This window comes from Natrix helvetica (assembly GCF_964273705.1).
Source record: "Natrix helvetica genome assembly, chromosome: Z".
In the NCBI taxonomy this organism is placed as follows: Eukaryota; Metazoa; Chordata; class Lepidosauria; order Squamata; family Natricidae; genus Natrix; species Natrix helvetica.
The window spans coordinates 28,797,043-28,824,112 of record NC_138554.1 but is presented as its reverse complement, the minus strand read 5'-3'; the positions used below and the strand labels follow the sequence as shown (position 1 = coordinate 28,824,112).

At 41.2% G+C, this 27,070-nt stretch overlaps 1 protein-coding gene across 2 annotated transcripts in view; it reads left to right on the top strand.

Annotated features, from left to right (window-relative positions):
* Positions 1-26,035, top strand: part of RNF112 (ring finger protein 112) — a 31,559-nt gene extending 5,524 nt beyond the window's left edge. For both annotated transcript variants that reach the window (XM_081971375.1, XM_081971376.1), the window contains exons 2-14: positions 845-913; positions 2,232-2,526; positions 3,931-4,146; positions 6,157-6,294; positions 7,161-7,265; positions 7,363-7,413; positions 9,467-9,523; positions 15,925-16,011; positions 16,156-16,282; positions 17,848-17,978; positions 20,195-20,248; positions 20,951-21,022; positions 22,242-26,035. In XM_081971375.1, the coding sequence (XP_081827501.1) occupies positions 888-913; positions 2,232-2,526; positions 3,931-4,146; positions 6,157-6,294; positions 7,161-7,265; positions 7,363-7,413; positions 9,467-9,523; positions 15,925-16,011; positions 16,156-16,282; positions 17,848-17,978; positions 20,195-20,248; positions 20,951-21,022; positions 22,242-22,778 (1,896 nt within the window). In that variant the 5' untranslated portion in view covers positions 845-887 and the 3' untranslated portion in view covers positions 22,779-26,035. The remainder of the gene's footprint in view (positions 1-844; positions 914-2,231; positions 2,527-3,930; positions 4,147-6,156; positions 6,295-7,160; positions 7,266-7,362; positions 7,414-9,466; positions 9,524-15,924; positions 16,012-16,155; positions 16,283-17,847; positions 17,979-20,194; positions 20,249-20,950; positions 21,023-22,241) is intronic.
* Positions 26,036-27,070: the final 1,035 nt, after the last annotated feature.

Below are 27,070 nucleotides of genomic sequence, written 5' to 3'. Positions count from 1 at the left end.
CCAGGCTTTGGGCTAACACAGAGGTCTGCAAAGTTGGCTGTTTTAAGACAGGTGGACTTCAATTCTCAGAATTCTGGGAGTTGAAGTCCACCAGTCTTAAGAGCCAATTTTGCAGATCCCTGGGCTAATATGATTGATGCCCTTGGTGGACTTCAATTCTCAGAATTCTGGGAGTTGAAGTCCACAAGTCTTCAAGCTGTCAGGTTTGAAGACCCTGGGGTTTTTTTTTTCTAAAGGGTTTGGGGTGCGAGGGTCTTGCAACTTGACAGCTTTAAGACTTGCATGCTTCAATGCCAGAGTTCCTGAGCCAACATGACTGGAGGAGGAATTCTGGGAGTTGAAGTCCACAAGTCTTAAAGCTGTCAGGTTTGAAGACCCCTTGGGGTTTTTTTCCTAAAGGGTTAGGGATGCAAGGATCTTGTAACTTGACAGCTTTAAGACTTGCGTGCTTCAAATGCCAGAGTTTATTGAAACTAAAAACAGTGTACCATCCTATGTATTTTCGGTTTTAAAAATGTGGCTCTCAAAATAAATTTCAATCGTGGTTTTGGCGAGATTTGGCTCAGTTGAAAAAAAAGGTTGCCCACCACTGTCTTAGTCTAACACAACCAGCAGGATTGTTGTGAGGAAAGATTTATTTATAAAATAATAAAAGCATATGATAGATTAGATAGATAGATAGATAGATAGATAGATAGATAGATAGATAGATAGATAGATAGATGATAGATAGATAGATAGATAGATAGATAGATAGATAGATAGATAGATAGATGATAGATAGATAGAATAAGGAAAAAAGGAGATGACCCACTTCTTAGCTATGTGATCTTTTCTCTTCTAGAAAGGAGGAGTTTGGAATCCCACAGGATCCTGGTCACCACAGAATGGGAAACACAAATAGTGCTGAACCGTGAGTTGGTTATTTATTTTCCAAAGAAAAATTTGGGGAAATAATGAAAGAATTAATGTAATAACTTGATCTAATTTCTGTGTTCTCATCATCTTCACCATGATCCACTTTGGTTTAATGGAATATTGGTAAAAATGGTAACTTCATAGCAACAAAGAATCATACATTTTTAAAAAATGGTTGTGTGCTAAGAAATTAAAATTCTGTGAGATGTTGCTATTTATTTATTGACAGAAATTATGCTATTTCTGTGAATTTTTTTAATTTTTAATTTATTTTTATCTATAAATTTCCAGTCATTTCAGAATGCATTGCAACTTTTGTATTTTTCTGCTTATTATTTAGTATTACTGTATTTTTTATTTCTTTTTGTGATCACTTTGGAATGCTGTGGAAAATTGATGTAGTCTGAACACTTTAAATAATATGTAAGCCCTTCCTAGAGTGAAGAAATGACAGCTTTAAGAATTCAAATCAGCTAAAAGAAAAACCAGAAAAAAGAAATCAGTGTTATCTAAGTCCACCTATGATTTCTTTATCAGTTAACTCTGATTATCAGTTCACTTTTCAAACACTAAGCATTTTATTTGTTTACTTTTGATGAGTCACAGAAGAAATAAAGGTAAGGCAATCATATATGTAGATTGCATTGTTCCACTTAAACCATAAAAATATGTAAAATTGCAAAGTTGACTTTCCCACCAGAAAAAAAAGGTTGTCACAAAGGGATATGACAAATATAAAAATAAGCCAAAATACTATGTATTATTAGTATACTTGTTTTGGACTGAGGAATGTAGGGTTTTCACTTTCACTCCCTGGAGACAAACAGAGATCACAGGCCCGGATAAACATTTTTTGTTCTGTGAGAATAACACTCATTGGAAATGGATTTTAGGAGGAAAGATGCGGATAGAAGACTGAAGTAAGGGATAGTGTTGTAGGGTCCAAATACAAAGCAGATGAAGTAATTGATTTTCTTCATTTAATATTTCCTTTTTCTCTCATTTAACATTCCCTTTTCTCTGGTTTTTAATCTTTCCTCCTCCTCCTCCTCTTCCTCACATACTGTGAGCCTCTTACCTGGGAAAATAATATAATCAGATTTAATCCCTATGAACTATCTATACATTTGGGCTGTAGATAATGATATAGTTTGGCCTTCTCTCATAACTGATGCTCATCCTTCAAGATGGGGCTTCTGGATTTCTGAAGAGCAGTTTGGTCCTACAATATCACATGAAGCAAAACTAGAGCTATAGATAGGAGTCTTGGCCTCCCACAATTTGATTCAATTCTTTTTCTTTGCCTCTTTCAGACCAACTTCATCAAATGTCCCTATATCAAAGTCTGTAGGTGGCATGATTCAGGACCTTCAGGAAGACATCAGATGTTCCATCTGTTTGGAATCCTTCAATAACCCTGTTTCCATAGATTGTGGGCATAATTTCTGTCAAGACTGTCTGTTTATACACTTGAATAATTCACAGTCTGAGTTCAATTGCCCTGAATGCCGCCACCTCTGCCACACTGAACACATGAAGCCAGATGCACGGATGAAAAGTTTGGTAGAAAAAATTTCACAATTTCCTCATCTGGAAGATACCAATAAGGTGAGATTGGATCTAGATGGAACTAGGAAGTTTTTACTGCATTGCTTGTCAGGTGCAAGAAATCATGAGCCAGGATACAATTCAAAAGCACTACAAGTTTATTTCATGCTACCTAGGCACAAGTGTCTGATCTACTAATGGTAAAGACAAATTGGTTCCAGATAAGGGTCAATGGACTTTAAAGGGAGACTTAGGTCTTCTGTTGGGTGGTAGCGATTCCAAACTGATGATGCGTTTGACCCTCCCTCGGCTCAATGAGGTCATCTCCTACATTGCATGTAGTTAGATTGATAGATGATAGGTAGATAGATAGAGTTTTAATTCAAAGACAGATTGATCTGATTCAATAAGCAATAAGTGAATACAGAAAATAAGCAATAAGTGAATACAGGGAAAAACAGTTTTGCAGATGACCAGATTCAGAGCCACAGAGATCCATAAAAGTGACAACCAGAACCTTGAATTGCATTTGTAAGACAAGGTGCAGCCAGCTCAGCTCCCAAAACTTGTGTGGAGCCTTGTGTACCACGGACCTGGCGTTAAGCGACACTAGGGTCCTGTAATCTTGAGCACCCGGGGGTGCAAGAAGGGCGATGAGCTGTCACCTATCTATAAAATGAAGAATGATAAAGAGCTGCATGTCAGTGATGGGATTTTACTACTGGTTCTGTGGCTTTGTGGGTGTGGCTTTTTGGGTGTGGCTTTGTGGATATGGCAGGGGAAGGATACTGCAAAATCCCTGCTTTCCAGCTCCATTCTCCTGTTCAGGGCAACAAAAGAAGATCAGCTAGAAGGCAGCAGGGGCATGGCCATCCTATTTGCTGGTTCTCCGAACTACTCAAAATTTCCGCTACTGGTTTTCCAGAACCTGTCAGAACTGGTTGAATACCACATCTGCTATAAGTCAAAAAGGATCCCAAGTGGTGGACCACTTTGAACCAATGAGTACAATCTTCCATAGAGTTATGGGACAGCACTTACATTGTTTGGTGTGGGGTTGACATATTATTACTGTTGATACATGACTGTGCCGGTGGATTCCAATGGTTTCATATAGATGTGAAGATAACCTGGGCCACTCCACAAAATAGAGGTCTCTGAGCAGAGCTGTCATCTCCTCCTCTGTTGAAAACCACCCTGTAGGAAGAGAAAGAACTATTGAAAGAAAATATGTCAGTGAGAACTGACTTCTTCATTTTCCATTCAAAATTATACAGTCCCTTTCCAAAAAAGCTCACAAATAGCAAGTTCTCTACCACTCCTGTCAATCTGGCATTGCCATTACAATTGCAGTGCCCTAGTTTCTTCTATATTGGCCCTCTTCAGACCTGAGACTGTCTCCAACTGAGTAAACATAAAAGTTGTACATAACTTATTTTTACCTGGTTGTCTTCCCCTTTTCAGATGATGCCAACAGCTTCATTGGAATTGGGGCAGCCAGTACAGCTAGTATGTTTGGATGAAAATGGGGATCTCTACTTGGATGCAGAGGCCCTGAGTACTTGCTTAGAGCGGGAAGAGGTGAAAGATACTCCAGTTTGCTTGATTTCCATCGTTGGGGAACATCGACAGGGTAAATCCTTCTTGCTAAATTTCCTCCTACGGAGACTTAAAAACTTGGTAAGTCTGAGAATAAGTGTTTACTTTCTTAGTGTTTTAAAATGATTCTGATTGGTATGGTCTTTTTTATTTTTTTAATATATTTTTTTTTATTTTTGAATAAACACAAACAAACGGAATACAACAAACACCACAAAAATATCTTCCATTACAAATTGTAAAAAGTGTGTCAATTGGTTACAAAGAGCTTTCGTGCATCCCTTCCACAGTCATCACCTACCATTCATATCAAGTTATATATTTTAAATCAAATATGTATGTATGTATGTATGTATGTATGTATGTATGTATGTATGTATGTATGTATGTGTGTGTGTGTGTTACAACCCCTGGTATGTAATATATATTACTATCATCATACCTCAATCTTCATATGACTATAATTGTTTTTAAGTTCCTTTATATAAAATATTCCAAAATTTAAAGCAAAACCATATGATGGCATTCTGTTATCTATTTTCAATATCATCCTGCAACATTACATCTTTATAACACTTTCTAAATAAAAAATAATTATGTTTAATAACAAAGTTTCTAAGCCTCCTTTCTTAATCACGGTTTACAATTTATAGCCAATTTCCTTATCATGTCAATGCAAATATTACATTATCATTAGCAATCATTTATTTAACAATATCCATCATCATGTCATATATATATATATTTAGAATTTAGAATTTATACCAAATTTCCTCTTATTAAACTAATATATATGTGTACATTGTTATCATTATCAATTATTTATCTAACTATATCCATTATCACTTCATTTTTAACATAATGCTCCAATTTTAACTAAATTTGAATAATATTTTATTATTAGTTTTCATATCTCAACCTTTCCAGTAATAGTGCAGTCTTATGTCTATTGCCATTTGTGGAATTAATCTTCTGATTATTTCCTTAATCAAATTTGTGTGGACTTCGCTTCGGAACTTGTTGCTTTTTACTTATCTTGTAAAATCTCGAGACCCTCCGTCAGCTGTAATCAACTTATCTTTAGTTATCAGTGGTGTTTTTGTCAAAGTTTCTCTCATTGAATCCATCAATTCTTCTCTTTTTTCTTCTTCTATACCTTGAAATCTGGGGTAGAGCTCGTTTCCATCTATCTTCCCTTTTCATGTTCCACTCTTTCCATCTCCAACCACACTCAGTTCACTGTCAGTATCCACAATTATCTTGCCTCTTTGTTCATTTCTCTCCTGGGTTTTTAGGACTCTAACCTCCACTTTTTCCATTTGCTGGATATCTTCAACTCTTCCATCAAATTTCACTGCATTACAATTTATATTTTCCAATCTCTTCTCAATTCTCTCTGTTGTTTCTAATAATTTTTGAATTTCAAACATAATCTGTTGTAATGTTATGCTTTCTTTTTGGAGCTGTGCCATTCTTCCAACTAGTAAACACTGCCACTCTAGTTTCAAAACAAGGTTTTGTTTTCACTTCTCTCCAGCTGCCAAAGAAGCACCCAAAGAGCACTTGCATAAACAACCCATGCTCTTCTCCTTATCACTTCTGTAAACAAGCTGAAGCCTTTGAAGTGCAAAGTCAAAATGATCAAAGAGAAAAAAAGAGAAACCAATATTTCCAGGACTCAACCTCCAACCTCCAAGTGGCAGTGCAACTTCTTTTCCCTCTGATATTACTAAATGGGGCAAAATAAAGAAAAAATCCATCCGAACCAATATTATAAAAATAAAGAAAAAAAGTATCTCATTGGCAGAGTATAAATGACTCTCAAGGGGTTTCTAAATTCCCAAGAGATTTATGCCATAAATAAATCATAAAAGATAATTTAAAAAATAAATAATAAAATGAAGAATAAAACAAAACCATCCATTTCACCGAAAGGCAAATTGATGAACTTTGCAGAAATACAGAGCAAAATAGGGAAAGTTGCTTGGCCAAGTGATTTTTGACATATTATGAAATATGTGTCATTTGACTAGCCATGCTATTGCAGCAGCTATATGTTTCTTATCTCATTTATTTCTTCCTTGCTGACAGGCTGCTGCGGATAACTCTTGGCTAGGCCAAGAAGATGAGCCATTGACAGGTTTTGAATGGCGTCCAGGAACTGAGAGCATTACCAAAGGGATATGGATATGGAATCAACCATTTTTGGTCCCTGATGAAAATGGAAAGGTAAACGTTTGAGAGTTCAATCCAAGAAGTAATTTCTTGTGTTTTCTGTCTTTTGTCTTCTTCTTTGTAGCCTCTATGCAGGTTTTTCAACAATTTTCAGAATGTAATGCATTTTCCACCTCCTACACATCAAACTAAATAAGATTTCATTAATGCTACCCAAAAGGTTGATAGTATGATAGAAAACATAGATCTTGCCATAAACAATGTCACTTGGCCAAGCCAGAGGTTGATTTAATTGAGATGTCTGCATGTTTGATTTGCTGATTGATTGCTTTGTTGATGATATGCCATCAAGTCAATGTTGACTTCTAGCAACCGAATGGACAGTTTTCTTCACAATGATCTATCCCTAACCTTCAGATCTTCCAATGTGCACCTATCATTGATGTAATAGTATGTATTCACCTTGTTGAGTGTCCTCTTCTCTTTCCTTCCATTTTTCCCATCATTAAAGTCTTCTGTAGAGAGCTAGTGTTTCATATAATATGTATGAGGTAGTATCTGATAATTTGTGCTTCAAATGGAATGACTGGGGTAATTTATTTTATTTTCCATTTGTTTTCATTTGTTACAATGAATGACTGTTTTATCTCTCTGTTTTTTATTCCATTTATCGTCATTTTGATTTTTTTTTAAATGTTAAGAATGCTGGGAGTTGTAGTTTAACCAGGACAGAATCTAAAAGATTTTCCATCTTGGCTAAGAGCATATAATATACTTCAGAAATGAATTTTGTAACTATGGACACACAACATTCCTAAAATGGTTATTAAATAATCCACATTGTACAACTTATTGAATAAGAAATTAAATGAAAAGGATTATATATATCCATTTATTTCTTTTCTCTGTTCCATCTCCAGGTAGCCTTGTTTTTGATTGACACTGAGGGCTCAATGGATATAGTGAAAAGCAAGGACAATGGTGTCAAGCTTTCAGCTTTCTCCATGCTGTTAAGCTCCTATCAGGTGGAGTTCTAGAAATGAAATCATTCTTTTTTTCTCTAGACTGTGAAATCAGCACATACTTACCACACCTTTCTTGTGTTTATTAATTGTCTTTTAGATTCTCAATTTATCCCATAAGATGAAGGACCCAGATCTGGAATACATGGAAGTGAGTTGGGCTTTAAATATTAAAAATGAAGTCCTTGTTGCAGGACCCATAGCATGTTGATCTTAGAGATCAAATTAACCCATTGTCTGAATCTGCACATCCATTGAATCATTAACTTACCTCTGGTGCTTGGTTCATGCAATTCACTGAATCATGAAAGCACTCCAATGCAACCTTATCAGGTAGAGGTGATATAAAAAATATTGCTAAAAGAAGGTGGCATAAACCAAAGCCTAGACTTCTGGTATCCTTTGATTCAGGTAACCAAACTGGAAAGATCCTAGATTAATTTACTTGATTACCTTGATTGAAAGCAAGAATCTGCCAGCTGTAATACCCAAGCAGTTTGAATCCGTTTCAGCATACTACAAGTAGAAAATCCATGCCTTGCAAAAGATTCCATAAGTAGTAGGGTTATGCAGGGCTTCAGATCCATTTACAGAAGATGCTGAGGAGGATGAAAAATGGTAAATGTAATACCCTTTAAAGCACCTGTATCTTTTCCAGGATATTTGGCAGCTACAAAAAAGCTAAGTTAACCTTAGAAAAGATGTGGGTATTTTAAAAGTTTTGATAGATGTTACAATCATACTCCAAAGAATCTTTTCCAAAGTGTTCCCAAAGCATTGCTAAGTCTTATTGTGGAGTAAATATTAACAGGAATATCATATGGCCAAGTCAGATTGCAAAAAAAGCCATTTAAGTTGGATGATTAGGCACAAAGAGTAATCTTTGTCCCAATGGAAAACATGGGCACCTAATAGTTATTATTAGATCCCTATCACTGTTGCCCTAGTGTGTGCATATGTGACCTACTCTCTCTTCGGTTTACTATAGTCCACAATGAAGACATCAAAATAGATTAGGAAAACCAGTAAGGTCATTTTCCAATTTACATGATTGACTCAGCCATGAATACAATCATTGAACAAAGCTTGAATCCCCACAGCATGTTGATCTTAGAGATCAAATTAACCCATTGTCTGAATCTGCACATCCATTGAATCATTAACTTACCTCTGGTGCTTGGTTCATGCAATTCACTGAATCACAAAAACACTCAAATTTTACAATTTGGCATGTTGTACAAATGCAACTGATAATTCTTTAACTGATCTGAATAAGTTGGTTGTCTCAATAACATTAAAAGTATTACCTGGAAAACTAACATCACTTTCTCTTTGTTTAAAAGCAATAGGTTAAGTAGTCTAAGGTGATTACTGTATTACATTTTAAAATGTGTAGGATGGGGATAGATATACCACCCATTAGCTTAAATACAGTACTGTGTTTAAGTATATTGTCCTGAATTCTCTGAAATAGGTCAGAATACAAATGTGACGTAAGACATTTTTTTTTAAATTTAGGTAGGTATTATTGTTGTCTTACAACAACAATAATAATATCACAATCTGGCCATTGAAACTACACGGCTATGGATGAAACATGTAACAGTGATACCCATTATCATCGGGGCATTTGGTACCATGTCCAAGAATTTTACAAAACACTTCAAGAAATTGCAGTTTCCTGCAATAACACCAGCGAAACTGCAAAAAACTGCGCTACTCGGAACATCATATATTTTAAAAAGATACTTGGTTGATACCTAGGATGCTGGCAGCAACCCATATCAACTATCAGTACCAGTCAATGGTATTTGTGATGCATTTTTAAATATTCAGTTGACTGAGTTTCGTGTTTAATGAATAAAAGAGAGAATAATAATGCCAAATGATAACATCTGTCTATCTTGTGTCCTGAGGAAAGACTCAAAAGGTGGATAAAAATGCCAAATCCAATTCAAACATCTGGCTGGCTGTGCAATGAACCATTATCATATCATTTCTAAAAATATAATTTTATGTGTCTCCTTATCTTTCCTGTCATCAAACACTCAAAGTAGCCAACAGTAAAAGCAATAACTCACAAAATCATTTATTTCCTAAATCATGTTCTAGTTCTTTATCTCTGCCACTGAGTGAACGGGCAATTAATTCCAGTGAAATTAAATCACCTAATTTAACAGTCACCCACTTCTTTCATCCCACAGATGTTTTTGTACATAGCGAAGAGTGTGGGCCATCAATTCAAGCTGAAGCCTGTTCAGGTACTGATCCCCATTTTTTCCTTCTTTCTTTTCATATTCATGTAATGTATACTTTCCCCCCTCTTCCACTGTCACCATTCCCTCAGGACTGTTGCCCTTATACATGGTCAAAGAGGCTCTTTGTTCCTGAATTCCTGTTCACAGCTAACGCCTCTTCATCTCTGTTTTCTTCTGCCTGGTACTCGCATCTCTCTTTCCTTTTCTTTCATTGTGAATTCTAATGATTTTTTTTTTACCCACTGCTATTTGAAAATGCACTATTTATCTCTATAATGTATTCATTTCTCATCTCGAGAAAAGACAATAATCTCTGAATAACACTTATTTTTTAAAATATTTTTTAAGAAAAAGTCAAAAATTGGATAAAGCAGGAATCTTTGCCACCATATTCATAAAATAAATAGTAGGATGATTTATTTTTCCAAAGCACACACCCCTTCCTTCCCTTACTGTGCTGTTCCCTTAAGAAAGTTTCTCTCTGCTTGATTTGAATGTCAGAACCTAATCAGGCAGTGAGAAAGTTAGTACAGCAAAATGAGATTTTCATCAAAAGCATGGATAGACAGCCTGAGGTCCTGAGGCTTCAAGTTCCATTTTACAGCAATAAGAAACTCTGTTCAGAATTATAACTTTTCCAAATAGGTGTTGTAATCCCTTAAAAGTCCAAAAATCAAATCTATCCAAAATGAGAAAAAAGCAACCCAAATGTTGCTACAATTCCCTTGACAATAGCAATAGCACTTTCGCAGTGCTTTTACAGCCCTCTGTAACAGAGGTGATATTCAGCCAGTTCCCTCCGGTTCAGGCAAACTGGTAGCAATGGCTGCAGGAGGCTCCACCCATCCGCTCCGACATAATGTGTGAGCATTGCGCATGTGCAGAAGGCAGTGCGCATATGTAGCATGTGCGAGTAAAGCGAGAGAGTGCACACACGCTCACATTTGCAAATCAGTAGAAAAGGTAAGTGAATCCCACCACTGTTCTCTAAGCGGTTTTACAGAGTCAGCATATTTCCCCCTATAATCTGTGCCACCACGTAGTATCATCAGCCCTACCTATTGTGATCTTTTGGAAACTGAAAAGGGGAAGATTGTTAAAAAGTAACAGGATCAGTCTAATTGCAGTGTGAATGTCACTTAACAAATGTTTCACTTTCAATATTAATTGGGTTTGTTTTTTGGATTGTTTCTAATTTCCTTTTAACTTTTGTAATATGTGTTTTTTAATGCTGTACGCCGCCCTGAGTCCTTTGGGAGAAGGGCGGCATATAAATCCAATAAAACAAACAAAACAAGCAAACTTAGCAACATAAATAAGGGGAAGTATTGTCTTATTTTCACTGTAATTATGGTAAATGATATAAATAAAATAAATAAATAAAATGAAAACCAATCTTTAAAAGTAGGACTGGCCTCAGAGAAAGGTCAAAACTATACCACTAGGGAGAACAGATTCTTTTCATTGTTATTCTCCTGCCCTCCATAAGTGAAGAGATGAGACAGCTTTGCTCCCCTTCAGCTGCAAGGCCTGGGACCAGAAGGAAGGGTAAGTGAATAAGCTGAGGGGACTTGCAGAGTAAGGAAGAATCTGATAAAGTAGGAAAGCCCTTAAAAGGTACAGATAGTCCTCGAGTTATGACCACAATTGAGCCCAAAATTTATGTTGCTAAGTGAAACATTTGTCAAACGAGGTTGCCCCATTTTGTAACATTTCTTGCCACAGTTATTAAGTGAATGGTTGCATTTGTTAAAGTAATAACCCAGTTGTTAGTTGAACCTGGCTTCCTCATTGACTTTGCTTATCAAAAGGACCCAAAAGATGATCACATAACGCGGGGACACTGCAACATCATAAATATGAATCAGTTGACAAGCACCTGAATTTTGATCATGTGACCATGGGAATACTGCAGCGGTTGTAGGTGTGAAAAACGGTCATAAAGCACTTTTTTTTCAGTGCCATTGTAACTTTGAATAGTCACTAAATGAACTGTTGTAAATTGAAGACTGACTATATTTCATCCAGATTTCTTTAATAGGGAAGGGTCAGGGGTGAACTGCTACCTAAATGCAGTACTAAAAAAAGTAAAAAAAAAAAAGTTCTGACAATCGCATGCCATACAGCCAAAAACGGGACGTGGGTGTGTGTGTCTGTTTTTGCTCCTAGCAGGCTTCCCTTAAGCCTGCTAGACCAAAAATGGGGGGGGGGGGTGTCAAATATGGGGACTGGAGGGTTCCATTTTTGCTCCCAGCAGGCTTCCCTGAGGCCTGCTAGGCCAAAAACGGGGTGGATGGTCAAAACAGGGAGGGGTGTCAATTTTTGCTCCCAGCAGGTTTCCTAAAGCCTGCTGGGCCAAAAATGTGGGCTAGGGGTTCTGAGAAAGAAAGAAGGAAACAAAAGAGAGAGAGAGAGAGAGAGAGAGAGAGAGAGAGAGAGAGAGAGAGAGAGAGAGAGAGAGAGAGGCAGAAATAGAAACCAAAGAGAAAGAGAAAGAAGGAAGAAAGAAAGAAAAAAGAAAGGGAGGGAGGGAAAAAGGAGAGGAAGGAAAGACTACAAACCTGGCCATAGAAGCAACTTCAGAGGATAATGCAGGGCTGGAAGGATCATGGAGGTCATCTAGTCCAACCCTGCTCCAGCAGGACATTGTTAAAGTGAGTTTCTGTCTTTTGATCCCCCAGTTACATGACTACATAGTCACATGACACCCTCCCCCCCCCCAAGCCATGTCCACCAAGCCACGTCCATAGAAACAGTAGTAAAAAAAAATTAGATTTCACCACTGGGAAGGATCCTAGTTTTGCAGTGGTATGCATTACTCATCTGTCTCCCTGTGTTGTCAGCATTGATAGACATGCCAGATGCAGCTTTTGGCAGGAGAAGGTGATAAGATTGGATAGAATCAAGATCACGTGAAGTGTTAATACCACTTTATAATGCCTTGGTAAGGCCACGCTTGGAATACTACATTCAGTCTTGGACACCACGATGTAGAAAAGATGTGGAGATTCTAGAAAGAGTGCAGAGAAGAGCAACAAAGATGATTAGGGGACTGGAGACTAAAACATATGAGGAACAGTTGCAGGAACTGGGTATGTCTAGTTTGATGCAAAGAAGGACTAGGGGAGACATGATAGCAGTGTTCCAATATCTCAGGGGTTGCCACAAAGAGGAGGGAGTCAAACTATTTTCCAAGGCTCCTGAGGGTAGAACAAGAAGCAATGGGTGGAAACTAATCAAGGAGAGAAGCAACTTAGAACTGAGGAGAAACTTCCTGACAGTTAGAACAATTAATCAGTGGAACAGCTTGCCTCCAGAAGTTGTGAATGCCCCAACACTGGAAGTCTTTAAGAAGATATTGGATAGGCATTTGTCTGAAACTGTATAGGGTTTGGCTCCTCGCTATGCATCAGCGGCCCTGCCAGAGCTCCTCGAGATGATCGCAGAGATGGCGGTTGAGACCCCCAAGCTGATAGTTATGGGGGATTTCAACCTGCCGTCGACGGGCGAGTCATCCGAGGGGGCTCGGGAGTTCATGGCTTCCATGACAGCCATGGACCTGACCCAAGTAGTTCAGGGCCCCACACACAAGGGAGGACATACGCTGGACCTTATTTTTGTCTCTGGCCAGTGGATGAGTGATCTGGGAATAGGGGATTTAGTTATCACACCCCTGTCATGGTCAGCTCATTCGCTTCTCCGGCTCGACTTCCCAGGCGCTACTCCCCATCACAGGGAGGCGGAACCAGAAGGTCCTAGATGGTTCCGCCCCAGGCGACTGATGGAACCATACAGGTTCCAGATGGAACTTGGGCCATTTCCTGTAGCCCTGACCCGCTCCTGGACGGAGGACCTGGTGGTCACATGGGATAGTGCGGCGGCCAGGGCCTTGGATCGGGTTGCGCCTTTGCGGCCTCTCTGGTGACAGCGAACCACCCTGGCGCCTTGGTTTATCGAGGAGCTAAGGGTGATGAAGCGCCACAAGAGATGCCTAGAGAACAGATGGAGATCCTCACGCTCTGAATTTGACCGAACACAGGTAAGAGCCTACTTACGGACTTACCTAGTGGCATTAAGGGTGGCCAAACGTCAATATTGTGCCACTCTTATTGCGTCCGCAGAAAACCACCCTGCCGCCCTGTTTCGGGTGACCCGCTCCCTCCTTTCACAGAGGCCGCGGGAAGCCCCTCTACAGGGTAGAGCAGAGGAATTTGGGGAATATCTGCAGGATAAAATCGCCCAAATCCGGAGCGAATGGGTCTCCCTCAGTGATCCAGGGGTGACGTTGGAGGCGAGTCTTGAGGGACCACTCTAGGAGGAGTTTGACTCTGTTGCCGCCGAGGATATGGACAGGTTACGCGGGCGACTGAGGGCCACCACATGTTTGCTGGACCCATGTCCCTCCTGGCTGATACTGGCAGCCTGGGAGGTTACACGAGGCTGGCTCCTGGGACTAGTGAACGCTTCATTGAGGGAGGGGTCCTTGCCAGCTGTCTTGAAAGAGGCGGTGGTGAGGCCCCTACTTAAGAAGCCTTCCCTGGACCCATCAGAGCTTGCCAATTATCATCCTGTCTCCAACCTTCCCTTCTTATCGAAGGTTGTAGAGAGTGTGGTGGTGCAACAGTTCCCTCGTCACCTGGAGGAAATTGACTATCTAGACCCGTGCCAGTCCGGGTTCCGGACCGGTCACAGCACAGAGACGGCTTTGGTCGCGTTGGTGGATGATCTCTGGAGGGCTAAGGATGGGGGTTGTTCCTCCATCCTAGTCCTATTAGATCTCTCAGCGGCTTTCGATACCATCGACCATGGTATCCTGTTGCGTCGGCTGGAGGGATTGGGAGTGAGGGGCACCGTTCTGCGGTGGTTCTCCTCCTACCTCTCCGGACGGACGCAATGTGTGTTGGCAGGGGAGCAGAGGTCGACCCTGAGGCCACTCACTTGTGGGGTGCCACAGGGTTCGATCCTCTCACCTCTCCTGTTCGACACATACATGAAGCCGCTGGGTGAGATCATTCGAGGTTTTGGGGTTGAGTATCATCTATATGCTGATGATACTCAGTTATACATCTCCACCCCGAACCACCCCAACGAAGCCGTCGAGGTGATGTCCCGGTGCCTGGAAGCCGTACGGGTCTGGATGGGCGACAACAGACTCAAGCTCAACCCTTCCAAGACGGAGTGGCTGTGGTTACCGGCACCCCGGTTCAGCCAGTGGGTTCCATCTCTGGCCATTGGGGGTGAGCAACTCACCCCCGTGGACCAGGCGCGCAATTTGGGCATCCTCCTAGACACACGGCTGTCGCTGGATGACCACGTGATGGCCGTGGCTAGGGGGGCCTTCCACCAGATTCGCCTGGTGCGCCAATTGCACCTCCTACTGGACCGGGACGCCCTTCGCACAGTCACTCACGCCCTGGTGACGTCCCGCCTGGATTACTGCAATGCTCTCTACATGGGGCTCCCCTTGAGATACACTCGAAGGCTGCAGCTGGTCCAGAATGCGACCGCGCGGGCAATTATTGGGAGTACCAGGTACTCCCATGTAACACCTCTCCTGCGCGAGCTGCACTGGCTACCTGTGGCCTTTCGGGTGCATTTCAAGGTGTTGATTCTCACCTTTAAAGCGCTCCATGGCTCAGGACCTAGTTATTTGCGGGATCGCATCCTACCCCATACATCCCTGCGACCAATTCGCTCTCACAGGGAGGGACTCCTCTGGGTGCCGTCCGCCAAACAATGCCAGCGAGCGACGTCCAGGAGTAGGGCCTTCTCTGTGACGGGCCCGACCCTCTGGAACGACCTCCCCCCTGACATTAGAATCATTACTGACCTCCGCTCCTTCCGTAAGGAACTCAAGACCCACCTGTTCCAATTAGCTGGCCTGACACAATCGCAATCATGATCTAATCCCTTGATCTTCCTGACTGGTTATTTTAAATTGAGGTATTTTAATTTGGTTTTAATCATTAATTAATCTAGGCATTATTGTACAGACTTATGTTTAATTTGTTTTATGGGGTTTTGTAATTTGCTGTATATAATGTTTTTTATAATGTTTTTATTCTGTCTGTACACCGCCCCGAGTCCCCTAGGGGAGAGGGAGCGGTTAACAAATCCAGTAAAAGTAAAGTAAACTAAAGGTTTCCTGTCTAGGCAGGGGGTTGGACTAGAAGACCTCCAAGGTCCCTTCCAATTCTGCTATTGTATTGTATTGATTGCAAATACTTCTTGTGGTTCCTTGTAATGGTAGAATCAGCCCCATAATTTTGCAGCCATATGTACAATCTACTTTCTAACTCACCTTTGCTACCATGTAGAGTAAGTTTGTTGCTTCCATGCGTCCAGTGGGACCAGAATAGGAAGGAAAGAAATCAAATGCAGATTCTCTTGCTTCTTTGTTGCAGCATCTTGATGTCTTAGTTCGTGACTGGTTGTACCCACCCATCTATGGATTCCAGGGCGGACAAGTTTATCTCCAGGACATCATCCAGGTAAACCTATTATAAAAATTATAGAAATATATCCTGTGTTGATAATGAAGAGATTCCACAGGAGTCCTTCTAAAGAAGAGAAACAGAGTGATTGTGAGGTGGTGTTACAATGGTTGCATCTTCTATTTGTCCATTTAACCTCAGAAGCTGGAGGGTCAACCCAACCGGTATTCACAAACTCTGGAAATATTAAAAAGCACCAACACATCTTGTTACCTGATGCCCTTCCCTGGCAAGGCGTTGGTGATGGGAACTGAAGGCACCATAGCAGGCAAGAAGCTCTTCCTTTCCATTATACCTTCTTCATGTTCCTCCCACAAGCCTGGCATTTTCATGAATTTTAAGAAGGAATAAGCACAATGACTTCATTCTATCAGAAGGAGGAACATTAATACCACAAATCCTTCCTGATTAGCGTTGGAAAACAATTAAATCAATTCATTCTGTGGCTTGTAATGGAATTGGGAATTTTTGTTTCCTTCGCGGGAACTGAGATGTGTGTGTGTGTGGGGGGGACAAACTATGGAACAGGTGTTTTTTTCTAATATCATCCTTTAAAAATTGCTCTGTATTCAAAAGACAATGTAAAATGACCGTGGTGAAACCAATAAGATTTTCCACTTTCCCAGAGTATTTTTATGAAATAAATTCTTATTCTACAAATAATTGCCATGGCTAAAATTCACCAAAACTTTCTTATTGTGCTATTTGATCTTTGTGGCTTATAGCTAAATGTGCTTTTTTTCGAAAGAGCTCTTCATCCTTCCCTTAGCACTACTCATGGTTGATAGAATCGACTTTGCAAGCCCTCTGCTGCATTTGTTTTCCCCAAAGCTTATAAGATGCACGAAGTGCACATCTTATAAAATTTGTATTTATTCAAAGCGCACTTAAAAATGCACAAAGCCTGAATCTTTGAGATATTAAAAATATTCTAAAATAACAATTTTATTTCTCCAACTACCAGCACCCAAACACACTGCATATAAACATACATACTGGAGCAAAGCAGTGACGTGCAGTCAGGGGAGGCAGGGGAGGCAGAGCCGCACCGCTCTCATCATCCCCTTCACGTTGGCTCAGGAAGGAGGGGAATGGGACCACGTGTGCAGGGGAAGGGGATCGCGGCTGTGCTAATCTGAGGCTGTGCGATTATGTTACCTAGGCATTTTTTGCATCGGGCGAGCCCGGGATCCTTGCAAGGGGAATGGGACAACGTGTGCAGGCGGCTCCTCAGCGCACAGCCTCAGGTTAGCACATCCGCGGTCCCCTTCATGTTGGCTTAGGAAGGAGGGGAATGGGACCACGTGTGCAGGGGAAGGGAATTGCGGCTGCGCTAATCTGAGGCTGTGCACTGCTGAGGATCCGCCTGCACACGTTTTCCCATTCCCCTTGCAAGGATCCCGGGCTCGCCCGATGCAAAAAATGCCTAGGTAACATCATCAGTGCTAGAAGGGGGGCAGGAGGAGGAGAAAGGAGAAGTTTCTCTTCTCAGAAATATCTTCTCAGTGGAGCTGCGGCAGCCTGCCTGCCTCTTTCTGACATTTCTGAGAAAAGAAACTTCTCCGTTTGGGCTGCGCCCGTGCGATCGGAGCAACCACGCGGTTTGATGACGTCACCAGCCTCACCAGTCATAAACATCACCGCACGTCACTGAAGCAAAGATTTATCAGATAGGATAGTTCCCATTTTAAGGCCAAATCCAACACTGTTGCATTTTGGAGTCTTGGGTTAACTCGGGTTGCATTCAGATTTTTTTCAACCATTTCCTCCAGAAAAAGTTTTTTTAAAAAAAAAAATCTCCTGGCCAGAACAGTCTGAATTGTTTTTTTGCAGGTATGGATGAGGATTTTAGGGGATTCCTGAGTGATTATGGGAATCATATTGCCAGATCAGCTGCAATGCATGTACAGAGAAATCAGGAGAACAAACGTCTCACCGGGACAGAACTTGCTGATAAGATAAAGGTGAGAGTTATGGGAATCAAATGATGAAAGCAACCTATGCAGTGGTGGATTTTACATTTTGTTATCACTGGTTTGCCCCGCATGCACCCGCCCACTTCACACCACCTTCCATGCATGTGCCTGGTCTTCCGTGCATGCACTTTGCTTGTGTGCTCATGATCCCGCTCTCAAAAACATGCCTAAATAGGACAACATAGAGCCGGGGCACCTCTGATTTCCGCTACTGGTTCGGGTGAATCAGTCCAAACCAGCTGAAACCTTTGTATTTGTGCTAGGCATATAGAGATTTCTATTATATCCAAAAGAGATCAGTTTCTTTAGGTATTTCTCAACCTCAGGAATTTTAAGATGCATGGACTTTAATTCCAAAAAGCCCCCATATTGGCTAGGGAATTCTGAGACTTTAAGCCTACATCTTAAAGTTGTCAAGTTTGATAAACACTAATACAATTACTCCTTCTCTAATAAAATTACTTATATAATATTATTCATTACGATTACATCTATGCTGTAATCTGTGCACTGTATCTCTTCCCTAATTGGTGTGCTCTAAAACATACAATATTTCTCCATTACTATCTACTAAACGTTGATGTCTTCTTATATACAGGTAATCCATAATTGAACCCAAAATTTCTGTTGCTAAGTGAGACATTTGTTAAGTGAATTTTATTCCACTTTAACGACGTTTCTTGCCACGGTTGTTAAGTGAAGTGCTGCAGTTGTTATGTTAGCAACACGGTTGTTAAATGAATCTGGCTTCCCCATTGATTTTTGCCATTGAGGGTTGCAAAAGGGGATCACGTGAGTCAAATTGCCAAGCATCTGAATTTTGATCTCCATGGGAATGTTGCATCAGTCATAAAATTGTCATAAGTCACTTTTGTAAATTTGAATGGTCACTAAATGAACTGTTGTAAATCAGGGAATACCTGTAGTCTATTCTGACTCTCCCCCGGCCCCCCCTTTCCCCCCTGGGAATTAAAAGTGTTGTCACTTTTAACAGCCAGCAGATGGAGCTCTTATACTTTTCTAAATTGTCCTTTTTCTTTCTGTACATTCTGTGAATTTTTTTCACTGTCCATTCCTTCCAAAGGAAAAAAAACATCTTCTATCTTTTTTCTGATGATGACTGCAGAGAACATACATCTCCTACACTGCCTATCACACCTATGCAAGGTTGCTGCTTTATTGGCAACTAACTCTGCTACCCTAGTGCTAGAGGAAAGGTTCAAATGAGAGGGAAAGGAGCACCTAGAGCTGAAGCCAGCAAGTGCAAACTTTGTGAGATGCCCTATTCTGGATAGGTGAAAACTGGTTATATGGAGAGGGACCGTTTAGTTTGGACTAAAATTGTATGTGTGATTGACAGGCAACCAGGAAAAGTCCAGCACTGCCTGTTCAAAATATGATTTCACAGAAACAAAATTCCCAATCATTTCAAAAATCCATGATTGTTGAAGTACTATTTGATCACATTAAACAAAGTCAGTGGATAGTTACCACATCAAGGTGATTGTTCTGAATCTCACTGGGAGCTTTCAGTTGTTGTGTGGGTTAGTGTGAGCCTTGTTACTACAGACTCTGAAGGCAAGGAACATGGTCCAGGGGTGTGCTGCTGGGGGGTTGCAGGGATTCGGGAGACTCTCTTGCTAAGATTCTGTGCAGTTCAAATCCCACTCCTGGCTGGCCCTGCCTACCCCTCCCCTCCCCTGAGTCCACACGCGGCCCATTTTGGATGCAGGTAAGTGCAGGGTATGCTCAGAGGCTTGGGGAGGGTGAAAAATGGGCTTCCGGAGCTGGGGAGACTGTTTTAACCCTACCGGAGGCTCAAGGAAAGCCTCTGGAGCCCAATGAAGGCAAAAACATTGCCCCCCCCCCCCCCATACACACACCAGGGGTGAGTTGCTGCTGGTGTTACTGCTGGTTCGCTTTGCGTGCATTTTGGAAATCCTGCTTTCAAGTGAATCTAAATCACATAGCACAGCTGTTCTCTCCCCCCTCCCCGCTTTTCTACTTCCTTTACAGAGTCTTAATCCTCCTTTTTCAGCGCTGTGCAGAAAAGGCGCACGCACAGGTGAAGCGAACCGGTAGCAGACCTCAGAGCATTTCACCCCTGCTCTCTACATATCTTAAAGTAGTCTGAATAGCCAACTAGGAGAGTCTTTTGTTAATCTATTTTTACATGTTGAATCCTCCCTTTTTTATTCTTTCAGGCTTTGTCAGAACTCATGAAACAATATCACACTGGTTTTTCCTCGCCCACAGAGGTACTGACTTCCCCGTTTTCCTTCTGTATTTTTCCCTGGTATACACTTATAACTAGTCTTCACTTTTAAAAAAGGAAAACACCCTTCAGATCAAGTTCCACATTAATAGAATTCTGTCAGCCAAATGTAATTGCTGACTCCATGAACACATCCATGTTGTTTTCTGATCAACTATGTAGAAATGGTTTGCTTTCACTCTTTTCTGTTTCATTTTGTTTTAATCTTAGCCTAATATTACAATTCTTAATGTTGCTGGGTGGATTCCCAACAAGGAATTAATAGGGCCTGATAACCATAATTGGGCACGAAGAAGAGCAAAGGAATCTTGCTGAAACTAAGTTGGACTGGACCTAATTAGCATTTGGATGGAAGAACATGTTAGATCTGGCATTGGAGGTCCTTAGCAGGAAATCCTATTTCTCACAGCTGAGCTGCGTGATCATCGGCCCCTTTTAAAGCATGTTGCAAGATTCAAGACGTAGAGGAGACTTTAGGTTACCAAATTGGGAATTGTATTAAGCAGGCCACTGTATTAACATGGATGGAATAATGCCTTGTATTGAGGCATACAAGATTACTAAGTTTGGAAGAACATGACCTGCAACTGGGTTGGCATGCTTTCTTGTGGTATGGGAAAATGTGGTTATTTTCAAAATTTTATATAGCCACATCTGCTAATATTTCCTTTTTCCTTCTGCTCAGATGGCCTATACCTTCAACCAGAACAACAATAAAATGTTCCAGATGAAATTTAAAAAGTTCATCCAAAAGCAGGTAGGACAAGCCCAGTTTTATTATATTTTTAATTTTTTTAAAAGGCAAAAAATGAGGATTCTGAAGACGCAAATACTTGGAATGTCTTGGAGAGAGAACAAATTTCTATGGTTTGCCTACTGTAAATTGGCATGTAGTGAAGGGGAAAGGATTGACATTTAGTCAGAGTAGGGTAGACTAGAATCAGAGGTGTAATAGAAAACAGAGGGCTGAGCTTTTAAAGTTCAAGTGCAGATAAGGACCATAATTTTGCTTGCTAAAAGATGTGGTCATTAAGTATTAAGTCATTCCATGATCAGATCCCTATTTTACAAACATTTTTCCACAGTTGCTAAGCAAAAAACCACAATTAAGCAAATGAATTATGTGGTTATTAAGTGAATCTGGGTTCCCCCATTAACTTTGGTTAAAATTAACTAGATCACAAATTGGCGTCATGTGATAACAGGATTCTGCAATTGTTGTAAATGCAAGCTGGTTACTGAGCTTCCAAATCATGACTTAAATTCAAGAACATGCTAATCACTTTTTTCAAAGCTGTTGTAACCATAAGCTGTCATTAAATGAACAGTCATAAATTGAGGACTACCTGTAGTGGCGTTAGTAAGTATTTAAATACAGAAAAAGGAAATCAAATGATTTTTGATTGATACTGTCTGAGGATGGACTGTGTTTTGCAAAATTTAGCAGATAAAAACCATTGACCCCTGGTGCTGCAGTAGTTAGATACAGTATTGCAGGCTAACTGCCCATAACCTGGAGTTCAATCCTGACAGGGTTCAAGTTTTGACTCAAGCTTCCACCTTTCCGAGGTCAATAAAATGAGGACCTAGATTGTTGGGGGCAATATGCTGAAATTGTAAACTTCTCAGAGTGTGTTGTAAAACACTACGAATCGGTATATAAGTCTAAGTGCTATTGCTTATTCCTAGACCCATAAAAAAAAGTTAAAATATTTTGGCAATTCAAAAATTATCCCACAGGTATGGTTTTGTTTGTTTCTTTCACCTTAAATGACCAGGTGGAATATAAAATGGCATATTTGGAATATAAAATGGCAAATTTAAAAAAAATCTGGGGGTCTTAGATATAAGGACAGATTAAGTATATATGATAAATAGTGGGATAATAAGAAGTGGCATTGTTATGAACAATGAGATGATTAATATTTCTATTAATCTATTTCCGTAACCTACCACCCTTTTGTCTTCAAACTTAGGATAAATTCTCACACTCAATGTGGGCAAGCCTACGTGTGTCCCCAAGTTCAATGGCTAAGCGCTTAGATGAGAAGAAAAAGAAACTGCTCAAACAGTTCCAAAACTCATTTCAGGGTGACGAGCCACATCAGACCGAGTTTTTAATTTGCCTGGAGTCAAGCATCATGTGTGAAACGAAGGATTTCTTGGAAGATTATCGACGCCGCTTCAAATCCTCTGCTATCAAAGCCGGAGTAGCCATTGGGGTGGGTGCTGTGGGGTTAGCTGGTGGAGCTGTTGGAGCTGGCATAGCAGCAGCCTTGGTAGCAGGTGAAGCCATTGTGCTGGGAACTGGTGCTACTTTTGCAATTGGGACTGTGGCCGGGGCAGGCACCTTTGGTCTTGTTGGGGGAGGAGTGGGAGCTGGTGTGGGGAGACACTTAGGGGCTTCTAAGGCCAATGATGACAAGAGTGAGGCTAAAGATGATAATAAGACAGAAGAAGAAGAAGAGGAGGAGGAGGAGAATGTATCAGATGAGAAAAGTCTTATTAGCTGATGAGGTTAACCTTAAGGAATTGAAGCCCCACACTTCCTTTATTAAAGAACAAATCCCTGCTATAAAGACATAAATCCCAAAAGACTAGTCTCGTGTGCACTCCTTTGTCTCAAGAACTATGGAAAATTAATTATTCTGTGACCATTCGGGGATAGCCATAAAATAGCATAGTTCTGGCACAAAGATTTGGACTCGCAAGTGACAATAAAAGACAAAGGCTTTTAAAAGAATAATTATTTCTTCTGGATCTCTCCCTCGGGGGGGGGAGGGGGGGAGAGAGAGGCGCTCCAATGAATTACCAAGCCTTTTACAGTAGCATGTTTCTCCTGCTCTAGCATCTATTCTAAAGGAGAAAAGGAAATTATATCCATAGCATTAACTGTAGACATAGATCCACTTAATGGTATCCATTTTGCAATAGTCTGCTTTGGATCAAAATCTAGAGCAGACTAAAGTGGGCTTTGTTGTCATCTCAAAATTTATCACAAGAGGCAGTTCCTTCAGCCTTCATAGAAAGATTGTAACAACTCCCAGATGGAGCTCCTTCAAAGCTTGAATGTGTGATTTATGTGATGTCACAGTTACAACTCTTCCTGAACAAGGAGGCCCTTAGCTTGATCTTTCATGCCCCAGTCATCTCCTGTCTGGATTATTGCACTGCACTCCACATGAGACTACCATTCAAAATAATTCAGCATCTTCAGTTATGTGAGCTGCATTGAGTGCTGGGTTGTTTCCATATCCATCTCAAGGTGCTGGTTATGACCTTTAAATTCCTATATGGCATAAGGCCAGATTACCTGTGCCATTGTCTTTATCCCATTACATTGATCTTCCCCACCTGGTCAGGCAAAGAAGGTATACTGCAGAATCCATTGGGTAAAGAATTTTGACCGGCAGGTTCAAGGAAGAGAGCTTTCTCTGCCATTGCCCTCATTCTTTGGACATTCTCCCTGCAGAGGTGAGGCAGGCCCCCACTCTCCTTGCTTTTCATAAGTGCTTGAAGACTTGGCTCTGTTGATCCACAGATGAGCACACAACCATGGGGCTGGCTAGCACCCCAAAGCCTCTCCCTGCCTTTTTTTAATCTTGAACTTTCACTATTCTGTTCCTGTTTTAAATTCTTTTTATTATCATATATGTAGAGCTTTTATGATTTTGTATCTATTTATACACTCTCCAGAATCTCTCCATGAGGGAGATGGGCAGTTTGTAAATACGATATATAAATAAATTCAAGATTCTGGTGGTCATCTTAAAAGCAGGTCATGGCTGAGACCAAGTCAACCGATGGCCCAGTGAGAACAGGGAGACAAGATCTGTTAAAGTCTCCCTGTGCTGAGAGAATATCATATTCATGGCCCCCATTCCTAAGATCAGGAATCCCCAACCAGCCTGCTACCAGTCCGTGGCCTATTCCCAACGGGGCTGTGTGAGTGACCTGGTGTACGCACAGGTGCAAATGTGCAGTGCCCTACTTGCATGAGCATCAGGGCTCGCAGCTCCACTCATGCACGACCTTCTACCACAAAACCACCCCCTCTTTTCCTCCTCTCCTCCCCCCCCCCCCCCCGCTCTGGCCTGTCAAACTGGAAAGGCTAGGAAACTCTTCCTAAGCTTTCTCAGTTGCAGCAACCTCTTTTGCAAATACCTTCGCCAAAACATTTCAGAGAACTTTAAAGGCTCTTTTGGAAAGAGAGATGAAATGCTGGGTTCTGGGATCATAGGATATTCTTTGTGGCTCCATGTTTTTAATTTGTACTACTGTAATAGATTGTGGATAATGATGGTGACTGATGGATAACAACTAAACTTTTTTTTTTCTTACAATAACGTAAATACTTTGGCTATATTGTTTGCACATTTACCAAAAAAGTTCCTTTCTGAGCTTATGATATACTGACTCTTACGATATTACCAGAATAATTTTTTAAAAAACTTCCAATTTTTTTTAACATTGATGGTTTGTATTTGTTTTTATATGTGTATTATTTTCATGTAATTATACTACATCGCCCAGATCATTTTGCATTAGACGGGCAGCTCTATAAAATAATTTAATAAATAAATCCTAGGTCTCCAACTGGAACCTGAATTTCCAAAGAACACTAGTCAAGTACAAGATTTTGTTTGTTATTTGTATTGTGTTGTAGGAAACTGGATGGGGGGAGATGAGTACAGGGACTTAAATTTTTCTAGAAAGGAAATAAAACACAATTCCTACCAGCTTCCTTTATTGTTTTCTGTTGCCTTAAACAAAATTTCTCTCAGCTTGCCTGGATGCCAGAAGCAAACCAAGGTAGTTTGTTACAGAGTGGTTTAATTGAGGTACTTTCAAGTTCCTAGTTATTCAAGGAGCGGATACCACCACCCCTGAATCTCTCTTAAAACAATGAGAATCGGTGTTCAGGATGACACATTTTCTCTGTTCAGCCAGCATATTAAAGGCATCTCATCTTTCTCCACACCAAATGAAGATCACCAAGAAACTGGGTCCCACTGCCTCCGCTGTCGTTATAGTATCACCATTCTAATCCAGATGTTCCCCTGAACACTTTAGTAGAAAAAATAAATAAAAAGAATCATTTATAATTCTTCCCCCTCTGCCAGGCTACAAAGGAAAAGCTCTCCTGAAGAAAGGGGAAATTTGCAGATCCATGGGTGATCTGAAATTGGAAGCTTGGGCAGCTGTTTGTTTCAGGAGGTGTGAGGATTTCTGTTGTGAGTGGGACTTGGACTAAAGGCTCTCATACAATGCTGTAATTCTATCATTCTATTTTGTCCACGATCTCCTCAGACAAGCCAGATATAATTCCTATAACAGCTCAAGATTGTAGGGTTACAAACCTTTTTCTATACGTTATTTTCATTGGAATAACCAGACCTTTACCTTTGCTACTGAGCTAGGCTAAAGCTTTGGTCAAGGCTATAGTTCCTCCTTCTGCTGGGAAGGAGTTGCTGAGATGACAGATGGTATTTTTATCTGTAGCAGTGCAGACTGACCCAGATGGGTGTATCCTGTTTTTCACTTCTCCTTTCTACCCCAAACGCAATAGATAGAATCTGATAAGGTCTGCACAATTCGTTCGATGTATGTAACTCCCTTTTCTTTCTGTAATCTGTACTCAAATATCAGTGTTTTCCAGTTCCTCGCAGGACCATGTATGGCAAATGTAACACCCAGTTAATGTATACGTAATTTGAAGTATAAAAACCTGCATTTGTAAACCCTTCGGGGTTCAAACAATTTGCTCTGTTCTGGCTGTTTGGACCTATGCATAATAAATTCTTTCCTGCATTGAAGAGCTTGGCCTAGTCCCTTCTTTTCTACAACACTACAGTGGTGGAATTCAATTTTTTTACTACCGGTTCTGTGGCCGTGGCTTGGTGGGGATGGCTTGGCTTTGTGGGCGTGGGTTTGTGGGCGTGGCAGGAGAAGGATACTGCAAAATTCCCATTCCCTCCCCACCCCACTAACCTGCTTCCCAGCTCTATTCTCCAGTTCAAGGCAACAAAAGAAGATCAGCTGGGAGGCAGCGAGGGGCGGGGCCAGCCTATTTGCTTTTTCTCCGAACTACTCACAATTTCTGCTACCAGTTTTCCAGAACCTGTTAGAACCGTCTGAATACCACCTCTGCTTTGCTGCCATATGCACAGTTTTGTTTCTAGGATATCTTTGGGAGGATTTGCAGAAGGTCTGTCAAATCCCTGTTGACAAAAGCTATCAAGCAGAGAGTAGATTTGTTGCTATTATGCTTCCAGTGGGTCTGTGTGGGTTTCAGAAATCCATCAAGCAGTGGTGTCCAAAATGTATGTCTGCCTTACGCAGTGGCGTAGCGTGGGGGGTGCAGGGGGGGCCGGCCGCACCGGGCGCAACATCTGAGAGGGGCGCGCTCGCACTCGCGGAAGCGCTCGTCTGCCTACACCTGCGGCTCGTAGCTCTCACGGTACTGCCCGCTCCTCCGCCGCCAGTTCGGCAGGAGGAAGGCGGGGTGTCCAGCAGTCTGAAAACGGGGCGGGGACAGCGCCTTAAAGACACCGCCAGCGCCTCCCTACGCCAAACATTTGCCCCTTGTCGGTCCTTCGTGGCCGCTCTTGGCCTTCCCCCCTCTCCCCCCCCCCCGACGGACCTCCTGCGCCTTTAAGGCGATTGCAGAGCTGCTACTTTTGGGGCCAACTTAGATCTGCTGGGGGGGGGTTGGGCTGAAATCCGCTCGGTAGAGCTTTGCCCTCCCGTTCACGCAGCTCTTCGAAGAATAGAAGTCGTGCCAGGGTGAAACATGTCTGTCCCG